A 17,243-nucleotide genomic window follows, 5' to 3' on the forward strand; every position below is an offset into this window, starting at 1 on the left:
ACTTTCTCCCATCTCCCGACTGCATCTCTGGAGCTGAGCCACAGTGATCTTTGGGTTCTTCTTTACCTCTCTCACCAAGGCTCTTCTCCCCCGATAGCTCAGTTTGGCTGGACGGCCAGCTCTAGGAAGGGTACTGGTCGTCCCAAACGTCTTCCATTTAAGGATTATGGAGGCCACTGTGCTCTTAGGAACCTTAAGTGCAGCAGAAATGTTTTTGTAACCTTGGCCAGATCTGTGCCTTGCCACAATTCTGTCTCTGAGCTCTTCAGGCAGTTCCTTTGACCTCATGATTCTCATTTGCTCTGACATGCACTGTGAGCTGTAAGGTCTTATATAGACGGGTGTGTGGCTTTCCTAATCAAGTCCAATCAGTATAATCAAACACAGCTGGACTCAAATGAAGGTGTAGAACCATCTCAAGGATGATTAGAAGAAATGGACTGCACCTGAGTTAAATATATTTATGTCACAGCAAAGGATCTGAATACTTAGGACCATGTGATATTTCAGTTTTTCTTTTTTAATAAATCTGCAAAAATGTCAACAATTCTGTATTTTTCTGTCAATATGGGGTGCTGTGTGTACATTAATGAGGAAAAAAATGAACTTAAGTGATTTTAGCAAATGGCTGCAATATAACAAAGAGTGAAAAATTTAAGAGGGTCTGAATACTTTCCTTACCCACTGTATATGACTTTATTCTTTAGCCGAACACAGTCGGAGTTATATTGGCTTTTCCCATCTTTATAATGGTATTGAATAGTGCCTGAGTTTTCTGAAGCTTCAAAAAGCACATCTATCCATCATAAAAGTAATCCATATGACTCAAGTGGGTTAATAAATGCCTTTTGAAGCAAAGCGATGGGTTTTTGTGAGAAAAATATCCATATTTAAAACACTGGCTTCTGGCAACAGCCGTAAACACGTTTACGAGAGAGTTGAGTTATACATCATATACACCTAGGATGGCTTGAGCGTGAGTAAATTATGGGATAATCACCCATTTTGGGGTGAACTATTCCTTTAAAATATATTATATGTGGCCGCCACACATAATTTACAAATCATGCAGTTTCTTCGGAAAATCATGTGTTTGCTTTACTAAATGAATTTCTAATGAATTTCGGTTTACTACATTTGAGGTGCTGACTTCATTAAGATTTTTTTTTTCTGTTTTAGGAAGGATGTGGTAATAGTTATTTTCATTCTATTGCATGTTCCCATGTGAATGTATGTGTGGTGTTTGCTAAACATCCTGCTAACACATCCACTGCAGTAATGTCCAATGGAAAAAACATTCCAAAGCTTTTCTTGTTTGTTAGTTCTTTTGGATGTGTCCGTTTTGATCAGCCGAATCTGTCCTGACTTTTTTTTTTTTTTTCTCTTCTCTGTAGCCACACAATATGCTCAGCCACTGCATTTTGGAGGCTTAGGTTCACCGGCGTTGGGATGCAGTTCGATGCCAATGCAGGGTAAATTTACCTCAATGTAATATTACTTTTGTGAAAAGAGTAAAGTATGAAATGTTTGAAGCAATGATTGTTTTTTAATGCATCAATTTAGATTAATTACAAAAATAATGATGAGTAGAAGAACATGCTTCTCCTAAGATAAATTTAGTCCCTGTGGGGTTTTTTGTGTGTGTTTAGGTGTTTTGATCTGTGTAAGTGGGTTTGTATTTGTTTTTATATTCTGTATACTGTATATGGTCTGGTGTGGTGGAGGGATGAGGCAAGATCTCCGATGCAGAGAAGCATAAGGGCTTTATTGACTGTACCTGAATATTACTGTTAGCTTACTTTATTTGTAACTTTGTTATATTGTATTTAACAAAATATCTATGTTTGCAGTAAATTATCCAAAAACCTCTAGGCCAGTGTTATATATTTTGTTCACTTGAGTACTTACAATATCCCAAATGTTTCTAACTATTTGTAAATCGTGAGAAAATTGCAATTTTAACCAAGGTTCTGGGACGTGTGAGGAGTCGCCTGTCAGTTGCGTCATACCCGCGTTACCCTTGGTTTCTGGGTTTATTTTGAAGAAACCATGGAAACACCAAAGACGCTTTAATATATTAAACATTTTAATAGACAAGGGAAAAATTGTTTTGATATATTTATAGACAAGAAAATGAATTTTTATTATATTGCTCAACATTTAGTCTTTTTTTCAATTTACCATGTTTTACCACGTCTCAGAGAAAAACACTATTTTGTCAAATAGCTAGCATAGCATAATCAGATACAGCTTTATAATTTCTCCATCATACAATACGTTTTAAAATTAATTGCATGCATTTATCAACATTTTTCAACACAAGACATTCAATATTTAATATGATATTCTAAAATCGATCTATCTTACTGCAGTGTGTAACAGTGTCTCACAGCAGCCGCCGAGTGAACGCACAGAGTAACATTATAACATCATTTTCAACACACTCAAATGTATCTAATATGATAAACAGAGCTGTGTTACCTCATACTCATGACCGGAAAAGCGGAAGCGGCGCCGGCGACTGTGTCATAATAAAAGTCCTGCTGCTCGTGAGGCGTGTGTTGCGCAATCGCTCCAGTGGCCTCGTTCAGCTCCACAACACTCGCTCCTGCTCTGCTTCATACTACAGTAACGTTAATAATCACATCCATGAACATGATTTCTTCCCGAGTCCAATCCCTATTCTTTTGCACTGTCCATTGAGGTGAAGACCACATGTCCCAAGATTCCGCGCTCAAACTTGCCGTCATCAAGCTACGCCTTTGTTTTGAGTAGGCTTCTGGCGACCTCTAGCGTTCTTTAAGTAATAAATGGAAATCAAATTACACCCCCCACCCAAATAATGATCCGATCCGTGACTCAAAAACAGTAATATGATCCGAATTGTGAGTTTTTTGATTCGTTGCGACACTAATTTGCTTAAAATGAGTAATCAGTTGAAGACCTTGTTTTTGTGTGTGTGTGTGTATGATGGTGTTCTTCTCTCAGTCAATTTTACCGTTATCCTAAATAGATGTCTATGTGTATTCAGTGAACTATTCCTTTAAAATATATTACATGTGGCTGCCACACATAATTTACAAATCATGCAGTTTCTTCGGAAAATCATGTGTTTGCTTTACTAATGAATTTCTAATGAATTTCGGTTTACTACATTTGAGGTGCTGACTTCATTAAGATTGTTTCTGTTTTAGGAAGGATGTAGTTATTTTCATTCTATTGCATGTTCCCATGTGAATGTATGTGTGGTGTTTGCTAAACATCCTGCTAACACATCCACTGCAGTAATGTTCAATGGAAAAAACATTCCAAAGCTTTTCTTGTTTGTTAGTTCTTTTGGATGTGTCTGTTCTGAACAGCCGAATCTGTTCTGACTTTTGTTTCTTTTCTCTCTGTAGCCACACAATATGCTCAGCCAGGCGACTGTGTCATAATAAAAGTCCCCCCACCCGAATAATGATCTGATCCGTGACTCAAAAACTGTAATATGATCCGAACTGAGTTTTTTGATTTGTTGCGACACTAATTTGCTTAAAATTAGTAATCAATTGAAGACCTTGTTTTTGTGTGTGTGTGTATGATGTTCTTCTTCTCTCAGTCAATTTTACCGTTATCCTAAATAGATGTCTATGTGTGTTCAGCCGCTCCTGACCCCCCAAAGGACCTGTTACTCCAGCTGGTTTCTCTCCAGAAGGCGTCAGGCTGCTGGGAGCTGGACGCCACACTGGCTGATGTGTTTGGGAAGACGGAGGATGAGCTGACCAATCAGAAACCAGCACAGGTGAGAGATGTGATGAAATAATAAGACAGCGATGATTGTGTCCAGTGTCCAGTAACAAATGCAGTGGATGATGGTTTGTACACAGGTGGATGGGTCAGTATGGGCCACTCTCCTGGCTCTGATCTGGTTATACGGCTGTAAAATAGAGCAGCAGGTCGAGTGGCAGTTTGTGGCCATGAAGGCAGCGTCATGGATCGGCTCTCAGAAAGGTGGGATCTCCATTCCAGAACACATTCATTCAGATATCTTCAGTTCTTTGACACACACTGATGATTTGAGTGTGTGTGTGTGTGTGTGTGTTTCAGTGGGCGATCTGTCTCAGTGTGTGTGTGTGGGTAATGCCCTGCTCGGATGTCATGTGACCAAAGAGACTCTGGGAATCTGAAGACGTCTGGGAATCTTTAAAACTCTCATGATAATGTTTTTGCTGTTTTGAAATTGAAAATAATTTGATTCAGATTAATCATTAACCTTTTCTTGTTTTTTTTTTTGTTTGTTTTTTTGTGCATCAGTGACTTACTAACGCTGTTGAACGAGTCCTCGATCACTGAGGATACTTTCACACAGCAACAGAATCATGTTTATGTGCTAAAAATGATTATGTTCAAACACCAACGTGAATGTTGAACAAGAGCAGCAACATAATGAAAGACTACTATTAAAGTACAAAAATATTTAAATACTCTGTCACTCTTTTTCAAAAAACACCATAAAATAGTCTGTACATCTTCTGAAGCCATATAATACCTTACCATGTTTGAATCCCATACCATGATATCCCTTCATTTCAACATGTTTCATTTAGAGAAAATTAAAATAGACTACAGCTGTAGTTGACATAATCAGGACTAATCAATAATGTGAAATATTTTACTTCTTTGTCTTGCCATCTATTAAAGGTTTTACTATATAAACAGATTTAAAGGAATACAACTATGTTATCATGTTCCCTCCATTCCTCAATGGTCCATGAGTGAGCAGCATCTGGTGGTTCCTTCAGAATGAGGTACAAAGTCAAAAGGCATTTCCTGTAAATCGATTCTATTAAAACACTTAACTGCATTTTCACTTCTAGATTTGGGTTAAAGCATCTGATAAATGACTAAATGTAAACATTAATTTTGAAGGCAACCTTTTTAAATTTCAGATTTGCTTTTACTGGCTTGATGGACACCACGAAGCTCTGACACCAGGGACAAGGAACTCCAGCTGTGGCAGGAACCTCTGAGACATGGGACCTGGTCTCCCATCTCTAGGACCATGCAGCCATGATGGGAACCCCTGGTCCTGGATGGACACGGCATGGAGCTTGGAGACCAAGGGGGCTAGATCAGAAAAATGGGAATGAGAAGGCCTTGGATGCTGGTTCAAGGTGAGACCATTATAGGAACCTCTGAGGTGAAGGAAATGACAGCAATCTTTGCTGGCATAGAGGAGGCAGAAACAGAGACATAAACCTCTGGGCCGGCAGAGACAGGAATCATTAACCGACTGTGAGGCGGTAATGACGGGAACTTCTGGGTGGACCTGACAGAAACCTCTGAGCCTGGACAGAGATAACTGGGAGTTTTAATAAATGCATTAAATGATGTAATGATGAATCTGAAATGTGTATAGGCTAGTGTTGTTGTCTTGTTCTACTACACTTTGGAAAAAAGTCATGACCTGAAGTTAAAATTAACCACAAAAAGTCCCACTGAAAGAACTTTAATGATTCTTCAAAAAACAGATTAAAGGATTAGTTCACTTTCAAATAAACTTTTCCTGATAACTTACTCACCTCATGTCATCCAAGATGTTCATGTCCTTCTTTCTTCAGTCGAAAAGAAATTAAGGTTTTTGATGAAAACATTCCAGGATTATTCTCCTTACAGTGGACTTCAATGGACCCCAAATGGTTGAAGGTCAAAATGACAGTTTCAGTGCAGCTTCAAATGGCTTTAAACGATACCAGATGAGAAATAAGAGTCTTATCTAGTGAAACGATTGGTAATTTTCGAAAAGAAAAAAAAATGTATATGCTTTATATAAACAAATGATCGCCTTCTAATTGCTTCCAGCAAAACCGCATTTCCGTATTCTCCAAAAAGCTTACGCTGTATGTCCTACGCCTTCCCTATTCTACTTACAGAATGAACACAGCGCCAGTTACATTTTTTCATATGCATAAGCTTTTTGGAGGAAGAACTTAGAAATCCTGGAATGTTTTCATCAAAAACCTTAATTTCTTTTCGACTGAAGAAAGAAAGACATGAACATTTTGGATGACATGGAGGAGAGTAAATTATCAGGAAATTTGTATTTAAAAGTGGACTAATCCTTTAAAATCATTCGCCTAACTGAGATAAATCACAAAACCAAAGGGACTTTGTTCAGACCCAGAGGTTTTTTCACTCCATCTTACACAATCTTGTCTTTCAGTCTTACTATGCAAGTAAATATTACAATTGCAATATAATTCTCATTTCATCTCCCCCTCCCCCCCTTACAGTGACTGTAAATAGGTCAACAGCACAAACCCACACAGTAAAATGTCATTTCCTCTAAGTGAGCGTGAGAACGTTGAATTGTGGTCTCAGATAAATTACCCAGGTATGGCTCACCTACAGAATGCTTACCACATTTTTCCATCTTAAAAACATATTATATGCTCTCAATGACAAATGCAGAAAAGTTCATGACCTCAAGGCTAGTTTACAGTAATGCTTTACTGGGTGGTTGCCCTGCACGCTTCATAAACAAACCCCAGCTGGTCCAAAACGCAGCAGCTAGAGTTCAGGAAGTATGACCATATTAGCCCGGTTCTGTATCGGCTCCCTGTTAAACACTGCATACATTTCCAAAATCTTGCTAATTGCTTACAAAGCTCTAAATGGTTTAGCTCCTCAGTACTTGAGCGAGCTTTTAACGCATTACAGTCCTTCATGTCTATTGCGATCTCAGAAAAACCCCACCCAACCTGAGCCTGGTTTCTCCCAAGGTTTTTTTTCTCCTTTCTGTCACCTGATGGAGTTTGGGTTTCTTGCCGCTGTCGCCTCTGGCTTGCTTAGTTGGGGACACTTAATATTTAACAATATTACTGATTTGACTGCTCTGACACCATTAGACTGACACTATTGTACTTTACGCAGTTATTGAACCAAAATGAATCAACTGAATTGATTTCACCTGAATAATGACTTACTCTTGTCTTTTTAGAGCTGCTTTACAGCAGAACTGAATTCTGTTTGCATCATTTAGTCGTTATTTTGCTGTTATCACTGTAAAGCTGCTTTGAAACAATCTGTGTTGTATAAAGCGATGTATAAATAAAGGTGACTTGACTTTAATCTTTGTCCTTGCTGTTTATATTACATATTAAGCTTTTTTCCTTCTTTTTAAGGGTATATACTCAATTGCACTCTTTGTTTATATCATAAGCACTGTTTCAGGTGTATTTGTGATGTTGTTCTGCAGGTCTGCTTATAAAACACGTGTTCTTGTACTTTTTATAATATAGCTACTAAAAATAAATGACTAACATTTAAAAATATCATTCAGAGGTGGTGAAATGATAACAGCGATAATTGTGTCCAGTAACAAATGCTCTGGATGATGGTTTATACGCAGGTGGATGGGTCAGTAATCACTGAGGATACTCTCACATAAGAAAAAAAATCTTGTTTGGAGTGCTAAATATGGTAATGCTCATACACAAATGTGTCAAAGTTTAGCAAAATTATGGGAAAACTTAAATTTAGTTTCCTTCTCACAAAACCAAAGATGATATGTAGCGCACAAATCTTATGGACTGCTTTATGAGGCACTTTGGTGTTCATTTTATTTTTTATTTTATTTGTCATCATTGCAGTGCCCTGTCATAGATTTTAACCAAAATTTTGGTTAAACTTGTTTTTTGTTATTACTTTATGTTTTGTTTAGACACAAACAGAGAAGAAATAAGTGAACAGATTTATGTGAAGTGTTTTCACATCATTTAGAGAAAGTGTGCATTTTTACCGTTTCTTGCTTTTACTTTCTTTGCATAATGTTAATAAATGTTAATATTAATGTTAATTATGATACATAATTTATTAATTTTAATTTTCTTAAATTTATATTTTTGATTTTAATGTTTTTATACATATTATACATAAATTAGTATACATGAATGTTTATACATGGCTCAATTTGAGAGTCACGGCGCTTCTGCACTTAATTAATATTCATGAGCCAAATCTCCGCCTCAGTTTAAATACCACACGTCTTCTGTTTAACGGTCTTCCGACGGAAGAAGCAGCGGCGTTTCAACGACAAGCAGAAATCAGTTCTTCTCTTCCCCAAACATGTAGTCGCGTTAGAAACTCTAAGAAACAATGATTTACTCATTAAATGAGTCTTCTGATAATATTTAAAACTTATTTAAAAGCTGTAGGTAACTTTTGAAGTCGATCATCTTGTCTAACGGAGGGTGAAAATGGTGAACTACGGTCTCTTGTCTAAGAAAAATGAGCCAGGTATGAATTAACCTGTTTACTGTTAATATGAAGGAAAGTTTTATCTCGGCTTTATCTCGGTAATACTCAAAGTTATATGAATTTGAATGCAGATTTAACAGAAATTATATTCTTCCGGGCAATAAGAGTGTTTTCATGAATGTCATGTGGGGCAAATTGTCTTACACGTGACATCCCGTTCTCCTTTTTTCTTAAACTCAGAAATTTGAATTGTATAGACGTTAACGTTATAGTGTTTATGATAATGTGAGTCTTCTGCTGTATTTGTGATGTTGTTGTTGGTTTGTGTGACTCAGTGCCTCTGAAGAGCATCTCAGTGGAGGTTCGGGTTCAGGATCATGTAGCCACAGTCTCCTCCACTCTGCAGTATGTGAATGAGGAAGAGCGCCCCCTGGAGGCCTTGTTCGTCTTCCCTCTGCCTGCTGATGCTGCTGTCTGCCACTTCAGTGCCAAGATCGGAGAGCAGGAGATTGTGGCAGAGGTGCAAGAAAGAGAAACTGTGAGTCCAAATACAAAACCTGCAGGACACTGATTTGCATATTCATAATACACATCACCATGTAATATAATTGTGTCTCAAAGGCGAGGGATCGTTATGATGATGCTGTGAGTTCGGGTCAGCAGGCGTTTATGTTGGAAGAGAGCAAAGAGAGTCCTGATGTGTTCAGACTGAGTGTCGGGTGTCTGTCGCCGGGTCAGAACGCTGCCGTCACCATCATCTACGTCACCGAGCTCGCTGTGCAGGCCGACCACTCGCTGCGCTTCTGTCTGCCGGCTGTACTCAACCCCCGATACACACCAGCAGGTACTACAGCAGCTGCTGACACACACTTTATTAGTGGAGAGAAGCTGATTCTAACACACTTTGTGTGTGTGTGTGTGTGTGTGTGTCAGGTTCAGCTGCTGGTATAGTCTCAGAGATTTCATCAGGATGTGGATCTGTTCCCTACACGCTGACTCTCAGTGTCCATGTGAGCTCTCCAAAGCCCATCTCCAAACTAGAGTCCAGCTGCACTCTGGATCCTCTAGTGTTCCTCCACTCTGATCACACTCAGGCGACGGTACTGTGTGTCTTCATGTGTTTATCTGGATGTGTGAGCACAGCAGTTTGATGCATGTGTTTTTATGTGTGTAGGTGAATCTGAGTCCTGGTCACATGTTTGATAAGGACGTTGAGCTGTTTGTGTTCTATCAGGATACCCATCAGCCCTCTGCTATAGTGGAGGCAGGAGTGACCACTGCCCCATCAGGTATGACCTGCAGCTCACGGGGATTATGGGATTGAGTGATCAAGCTGTCACTGACTCTCTCTCTCTATTTCAGGCTCTCTGATGAGGGACCCAGTGATCATGATAAGTTTGTACCCAGAATTCCCAGAGGAAGTGATGTCATCACTGGCAACACAAGGCGAGTTTGTTTTTGTGATTGACAGATCAGCCAGTATGAGCAACACGCGGATAGAAAGTGCAAAGGTAACATCTGAGATTCAAAACAGAATTTTTTTAGGTCAGAATATGGATTTATAATGGGTTTTGAATTTATGTATTGGAAAATGAATATGTTGAGTTTAAGTATCTGTCCATGTCTCTCTATAGGACACTCTGCTGTTACTGTTGAAGAGTCTGCCCATGGGATGCTACTTCAATATCTATGGATTTGGCTCTCGTTTTGAGTCCTTCTACCCGTTAGTATCTAGATCTTCATTCATAGATATTCATTTAGGCTGGGTGATATAGACTAAAAACATTCGTGGCCTAATGGTTAGAGAGTCAGACTTCTTCCACGTTATGAAGAAAGTGTAAACTGGCGTCATGTCAGTTACACTTTTTCTGTAAGTTAAATAAGGAATTGAGGAAAGCTTGGGGTAATTTTCATTTGAAAGTGAACTAATCCTTTAAATACATATCTGTATGTATAGTCTGAATGGCGATATACTATATATAGCTCGGTATTTTCTACAAAGTGGGCTGAATGTTGAGTTATTATTTTTTTATAAGAAACACAATGGGTAAATGAAGCTTGTTAAGCACTTTGTCTCATAATGTGCGAATTGACTGCTGTGAAAACAAATATAGGGAATGTATGTAGTCTTGCCTGTGAAGGAATCTTGTTTAGAAGTCTTTAATAATATACACTGAAGATAATCCAAATTGGGCAGGCAAACGAAACACAACCGTAACATAGACGAGAACGGACCACGACAACTGTTAACACGACAACATTTTCAACTAAGAACAGAAAGCAGTTTGGTGACAACTGAAAATGACAACGCATTTTGGTGGTCTGTAAACGCAAACTTGTAAACGGTTTTCATGGTGAAAATTTGCATGAAATGCAACATGAAATGACTGTATAGCAGTATAAATGGTATTGTCTTAAAAATAATGATATACTGTATCTTACAAAGTTGCTACACTGCCCTGCCCTAATATTCAGTTTTAAATTTTGTCAGAGGAGTTTAGGAGATGTTTTTCTTTGTCTTTGCAGTAAGAGTGTCGAGTACAATCAGGACACAATGGATGAGGCTCTGAAGAGAGTGAAGGAAATGAAAGCAGACTTGGGCGGCACACAGATTTTACAGCCTCTAAAACACATCTACAGTCAGCCCTGTTACCCAGACCACCCCAGACAGGTACAACAACACCTCAACATGCACCTGAACGACACATTGTATATGTTCACTGATGTGAGTAGACAGATCTTAGCTGAAGATTTTAAACTCAGATGTTTTTTCTCTCTTCAGCTGTTCATCTTCACTGATGGAGAGGTGGGAAACACTAAAGAGGTGCTGGATCTGGTGAAACATCATGCTCACTCTCACAGGTAAAGGTCTGCTGGGTTTGATCTTCCCATCATTTATATCTTCATCGCTTACACTAACAGAGTTTATTGTGTGTTCAGGTGTTTCTCATTCGGGATTGGTGAGGGTGCAAGTACCGCCCTCATCACAGGAATGGCCAGGGAGGGATCTGGTCATGCTCAGTTCATCACAGGCACCGACCGCATGCAGCCCAAAGTAACGCCTGTTTCACACATAATCCGTCTGCAGTGCGTATGCGTTGTGTATTTTTTTACGCACCCATGTTAACGGATTAGAGCGCTCACACTGCACGCGGTTGCGGTCCGTCATTGCGTTCCAGGAGCGGTGCGTCTGCAGCAGTGCAGCGATCGTTCAGATTGTGTGTGGGCAAAATGAACATGGATTGACCTGAAATTGTAAAAAAAAAAAATAAAATGCACATTTAAACTACTTTGTACCTTTAGTACATTACATAAAGAATTTTTTTTTTTTTTTTTTTTTTTTTTTTTTTTTATGATTTAACGCCATGCCAGCAACAAGCTATATTCATGCCAAAAGGAAACATTTCAATTTGAACATGGACAGTTCAGTTGTATCATTTCAAAACAATTATTTTATTTTTAAAAAATGAACAGTGTTTACTTGCATAATGCGATCAGATATGTTTTTCCCCATCGTTGGAGGGAAACTCGCATCCCAGCAGGCAATGACGTGACAGACTTGGGTAAAGTTAGTTTTATATTCACACATTCGGACATCCGTATTCAATAGCCTTGTTAATCACACTACATTGGACATTCAGTGGACATTCACAAGTAAATATGCCATTAAAACAATACTTGCCTATTTTGATCGACTGTGAAAAATGTTGTAAGTTGACAATCGTTGGTTGTCAATATCATGTTGCTGCTTAAAATTCGCAAACATTAATTTATTGCAAATTTATTGGAAAGTCTGAATTTGAAAGTCCGAATGTGCGAATATAAAACCAACTTTACCCAAGTACATGACAGGCGGACCTAAACCAACCTATTCAAAAACAAGGTGACATGGATGACACTCGTCTCATCGTTGAGGTGGAAAAACATAAAATTCTGTGTGACCCACAGAATGTATTGTACAAAGATTTGAATGCGAAGGAAAAGGCATGGGAAGCAGTTTCGTTGACTGTTGGTGTCGACAGTAAGTTTTCAAATCTTTGTGTCACGTTTACGTGTACTAAACTACTCCAGCAACTGTCAATATATAAGCGTAATGAATATAACATTACGCACTGCAAACGTGTGCTGTGTGAAAGCACAATGGCCGCTTCCTGCTTCAGCAACACATACGCACTTCATACGGACCGCACACGCACTGCAGACGGATTATGTGTGAAACAGGCGTAAAGCTCTCCACTGGATTTCACAGGCACAAATGTTTCCTAGTCACATGTCTCAATGGTTTCTCTTTCTCTTCAAACTATATCAGGTGATGCAGTCCCTCAGGTTTGCGCTGCAGCCCGCTGTGGTTAATATCTCTGTGGATTGGACCCTTCCAGATGGCATTACTGTTGACACACTGTCTCCACCCATCAATGTGCTCTTCCAGGGTCAAAGGTCACTCATTTACGGCCACCTTAAAGGAGAGGTGAGATGATGTAGCGTGTGTTTCTTTAATGAGAATAAGAGTGTCTCTTATTTGTTTAGATGATAAAAATTTCCCTCTTTGCAGAGTTCAGGAGGCTCTGAGGGAACAGTGACAGTCAAATACAGTCTTAAAGATCAACCAGTAACAAACCAGCTCCACTTCTGCCTCAAACCAACTGAGGAAACAGGGTAACACACACACATAGAAACACAATGAATTAAAGTGACATCAGCTGCTCTTCTAATCCATCAAATTTCCTCCATGTTGGTCAGGTTGGCTCTCCACCGGCTGGCGGCTCGAACCCTGATCCGTTCTCTGGAGAAGGAGGAAAGGTCAGGTGATAGAGTTGTGTTTGGCATCAGGAGCAGGATAGTGGAGCTCAGTGTTCATGCAGGAGTGAGCAGTGTTCATACAGCCTTCATTGCCATTAATAAAGACAGCAGACAGACTGTGAAAGGACCCCTGCTGCAGAGAAGAGTGCCGATATACGGTTAGTGCAAGGATTGTGTGTGTACAGATCTGTGTTTTGTTGTGTTTGACCACAAGGATTTTGAATGGTTTTCTTGTTACTTCACAGTTTAATACATTTGAGGTGTTGATTTGACCTCATTAAGATGTGAAATTCTGTTTTAGGGAGGATGTGGTCAGTGGTTCTTTTCAATCTGTGTTGGTTCTGTGAGAATGTGTTTGTGTTGTTTTCTAAGACAAGCATCACAACAGCTGAAAATGACTAAATGATAAAAGCAGCTCTAATGTCACTGATTGGATTACATGTGTTCATTGACGAACAAAGCAGTTCAAAAACAATTAAAGGGTATCTGCCTTTAGGTTTATACTAAAAATCAGTTTGAGCCAAATATGTCCATATCAGTTCTTCCCTATTCCAAAGCTTTTCTTGTTTGTTAGTTCTTTTGGATGTGTCTGTTCTTGACTGTTTGTCCATGTCTGAATATGTTTTTTCTGTCTGTAGCCAGACGATGTGTAGCACCGATCCGTGGGTCACTGCCAGGTAAATGCACCTCAGTCTAATAGTTTACGAAGAGTTGGTACTGATCCATCCTTGAGTAACAACTTTTTAGCAAATCCTGTGTTTTGTATTGACATTCGTTCACAAAGCAATCTGATATAAAATGATTTGTGCAGAGATAAATGAATTTAGGTATATGGAGGCGCATTACCTTCAAAAATAAATTAATCCACTGCGTCCTCAGATGATCACATTCTGGGAAAGGGAAAAGATGAAGACTCTTATGCTCACTCACTCATACAAAAACTAACCACCGGGATTGCTGATGTTGAGTAAATCATGACAGAATTTACATTTTTGAATGTTTGGGTGGTGTAATGTTGTAACCTGCAGAAAGATTCATAGTAGTAGAGAACTACATCTTTATACATGTTAGACTGCACCAAAGTTTTCTGTGCAGTTTGAAACATATAGTGTCTGTTGTTTTTTGTGTGATCCACCAAAAAACTGCAGATCCCTCATAATTATAGGCCATTGACTTGTGTAGTTTTCTTTCCTTAAGTAGCGTCTGATTGCTGGTTGATTGATGAAGACTGTGATCATTGGTCATCAGGTGAGGAGGATATTTGTAAATCTAAACTTATTACAACTGTAAAAACAAACAAAATTCTAAACTGTTATAAAAACAAGCTTTAAATACTTTAAATATGTTTACTTTGCTTTCAAAGTTCAGACCCGGGCAGAAAATGTCACTTAATTATTTAAAACTATTGATGTGATAATGTTGAGATTTAAAAGACACAAATTTTCACTTATTACATTACAATCCTTATAATAATTGCACATTGACTTATATAGTTTTCTTTCCTTAAAATGATTCTGATTGCGGGGCGATGGATGAAGATGAATTTGATGATGGGGATGATGGGGATGACGGGGATGACGGGGATGACATTGATTACGAATCGCCAGCAGACGGTAAATGATTCAAACACACACACACCAAAGGCCCTTTCACAAACTTCTGTCAGGGCTTCAACATTGTGATGTACAACATCATTTATCCTTCAGATTCACAGAGCTTTTGTCCCTCTCTCTCATTTTAATTTCTGAGATTACAAAACAATTAATTTGCTCTGATCATAAATGTGTTCATGCCTTTGAACATTTTCACTCTGTTACTGTTATTTGTTGTTATGAAAAAATTGAGAGAAACACACAGTCATTGAACTCATTGTTTGAACTCATAGTTGATTTGTGCTTTAGAAGTGTATTCATTCTTGTTTTCTGTCCTTTCCCTTTGCAATTAAACAGTTTATTCGGATGAAGAAAGGTAAGACATTGAATTCACATTGATTGTCATGTTTTTGTGAGGTGTGTGTCTGTACTCTATGAAACTTTCATTTCCAAGACTTTGCAAAAGCCATCTTATGGTTAATGACTGTTTTCATTTGCAGAGATGTTATTTCTAAGACTGAAGCTGCGCTGTCTTGTCAAACAGAATCTGTAGGGAAAAAAAGGGGTACACACACACACACACACACACACACACACACACACACACACACACGACAAACATGACATGAGGTTGACACTGTTTATGTCACTTGCTCACATACTGAATATACACTGTATACTACCTGCTGTTCTATAAAATAGCATGTTAAAGGCATTTCCATAAATGCTTAAATTCAGTATGATTCATTGTTATCATGTTACGAGTGAGTGGTGTCTAGTTATCATATTGAAACAAATATGTAATTCACCTTTTAATTCAACTTTGTGTTAAAATATCTTTTGGTGGTACGAGTCAAAGAAGCGAGAGACATTTATATATATTTATTTCATGATCCATCTGCAATAAGACTGCAATAACCAAATAGTTTGATGATTGTAAATCTAAATCTGTTAACAGGTAATTACAAATTGCAATAAACTGTTGGTCCTACAATTGTGTGATTTAAAAGCCACAATAAAGTGAATTCCAGTTTATATACTGTGTGTGTGTGTGTGTGTGTGTGTGTGTGTGTGTGTGTGTGTGTGTGTGTGTGTGTTCAGCCGCTCCTGACCCCCAGGATGACCTGTTACTCCAGCTGGTTTCTCTCCAGAAGGCGTCAGGCTGCTGGGAGCTGGACGCCACACTGGCTGATGTGTTTGGGAAGACGGAGGATGAACTGACCAATCAGAAACCAGCACAGGTGAGAGATGTGATGAAATAATAAGACAGCGATGATTGTGTCCAGTGTCCAGTAACAAATGCAGTGGATGATGGTTTGTACACAGGTGGATGGGTCAGTATGGGCCACTCTCCTGGCTCTGATCTGGTTATACGGCTGTAAAATAGAGCAGCAGGTCGAGTGGCAGTTTGTGGCCATGAAGGCAGCGTCATGGATCGGCTCTCAGAAAGGTGGGATCTCCATTCCAGAACACATTCATTCAGATATCTTCAGTTCTTTGACACACACTGATGATTTGAGTGTGTGTGTGTTTCAGTGGGCGATCTGTCTCAGTGTGTGTGTGAGGGTAATGTCCTGCTCGGATGTCATGTGACCAAAGAGGCTCTGAGAATCTGAAGACGTCAGTGTTTCTACTTCCTGTGCCATCAGAAGACAAAAGATCTGTTGTTTCATTTTCTGTAACTGAACTCTGCTTCATGTTTTATTAACATTTAGACCATTTTATTAGCGCAACAAATTGTAAATGTATGTGACCTGTGGCATTATATTTATGTCACTCTGACCTAGAAACGCATTTTGAGTTTTATGACATATGACTTATTTTTGTAGGCCAAAACCCTGAAGCCAGTGGGTCAATGCCGAACTGGTAAAATCATCTAGTCACTAGTCCACTTTCACAGCCTTGTCGTCTTTATAATCACATTATCATATGTAATTATAATTCTAACTTCAATTTTTAGGGGAAATGTTTTTAAACAAAGACTGGACGAGTTGTCAGAAGTTTAGTGATGGTGACGTTGAAGTCACATGACCATGGTGCCAAGCTTTTTTACTTTTGTCGATTATATTTACACTTTAAGATTCATAAAGTTGTGAAGATTATCACAATGAACAAAACATGTAAGAATCATAAGCTTTTCTTAGTCACAGACCTTATTTTCTGCAATAATTCAAAAGCCAAAGGAAAAATGCTATTGGGTTTTTGAGGAGGGAATCAGGATTTAGGGGGGTAATAATCTGGTGGGGGGGTTAGAATCAGGCACAAGAGGTGTACCGTGTTCTGAAATATTTGGTGGCACTGGGCGGAGCATATATGAATATTCATGAGATTCCTGTTTCACGTTAAAGTGAAAATATTAGTACATGTTCTCTGGATTTCAACAAAGTAATTGTTTCAGAACTGAATGAAGTTAAGCTTAGAGTACAGTTGTTTATCTATGCACGTGTTGTGTTAAAGGGATAGTTCGCCCAAAAATGAAAATTCATCATTTACTCTCCCTCAAGTCGTTCCATAAAAAGAATTTCTTTGTTCTGCTGAACACAAAGGAAGATATTTGGAAGAATGTTTGTAATCAAGCAGATCTCGCCCCCCATTGACTACCATAGTAGGAAA

The 17,243-nt window shown here is 38.7% G+C and overlaps 2 protein-coding genes across 7 annotated transcripts in view; both read left to right on the top strand.

Moving 5' to 3' along the window:
- The window catches only part of LOC125246803 (von Willebrand factor A domain-containing protein 5A-like), a 31,656-nt gene extending 26,555 nt beyond the window's left edge, over positions 1-5,101 (top strand). For 3 of the 6 annotated variants that reach the window (XM_048157843.1, XM_048157848.1, XM_048157847.1), the window contains 5 exons: positions 1,395-1,472; positions 3,624-3,781; positions 3,867-3,990; positions 4,087-4,787; positions 4,929-5,101. In XM_048157843.1, coding sequence (XP_048013800.1) covers positions 1,395-1,472; positions 3,624-3,781; positions 3,867-3,990; positions 4,087-4,166 — 440 coding nt within the window. In that variant the 3' untranslated portion in view covers positions 4,167-4,787; positions 4,929-5,101. The remainder of the gene's footprint in view (positions 1-1,394; positions 1,473-3,623; positions 3,782-3,866; positions 3,991-4,086; positions 4,788-4,928) is intronic. The other 3 variants (XM_048157846.1, XM_048157849.1, XM_048157844.1) reach the window with 2 other exon arrangements.
- A 2,914-nt stretch (positions 5,102-8,015) lies between these two features.
- On the top strand, positions 8,016-16,763 carry LOC125246807 (von Willebrand factor A domain-containing protein 5A-like). Its single transcript, XM_048157861.1, has 21 exons — positions 8,016-8,277; positions 8,574-8,776; positions 8,860-9,082; positions 9,172-9,338; positions 9,413-9,527; positions 9,601-9,749; positions 9,873-9,961; positions 10,765-10,909; positions 11,021-11,100; positions 11,179-11,293; positions 12,548-12,706; positions 12,791-12,894; positions 12,979-13,196; positions 13,677-13,715; positions 14,236-14,286; positions 14,577-14,651; positions 14,988-15,006; positions 15,131-15,195; positions 15,732-15,871; positions 15,957-16,080; positions 16,167-16,763. The coding sequence occupies exons 1-21, from the start codon at positions 8,238-8,240 to the stop codon at positions 16,244-16,246; spliced, it is 2,400 nt and encodes a 799-aa protein (XP_048013818.1). The 5' UTR covers positions 8,016-8,237; the 3' UTR covers positions 16,247-16,763.
- The last annotated feature ends 480 nt before the right edge of the window (positions 16,764-17,243 follow it).

The sequence above is a fragment of the Megalobrama amblycephala genome, linkage group LG15, assembly GCF_018812025.1.
Source record: "Megalobrama amblycephala isolate DHTTF-2021 linkage group LG15, ASM1881202v1, whole genome shotgun sequence".
Taxonomy (NCBI): domain Eukaryota; kingdom Metazoa; phylum Chordata; class Actinopteri; order Cypriniformes; family Xenocyprididae; genus Megalobrama; species Megalobrama amblycephala.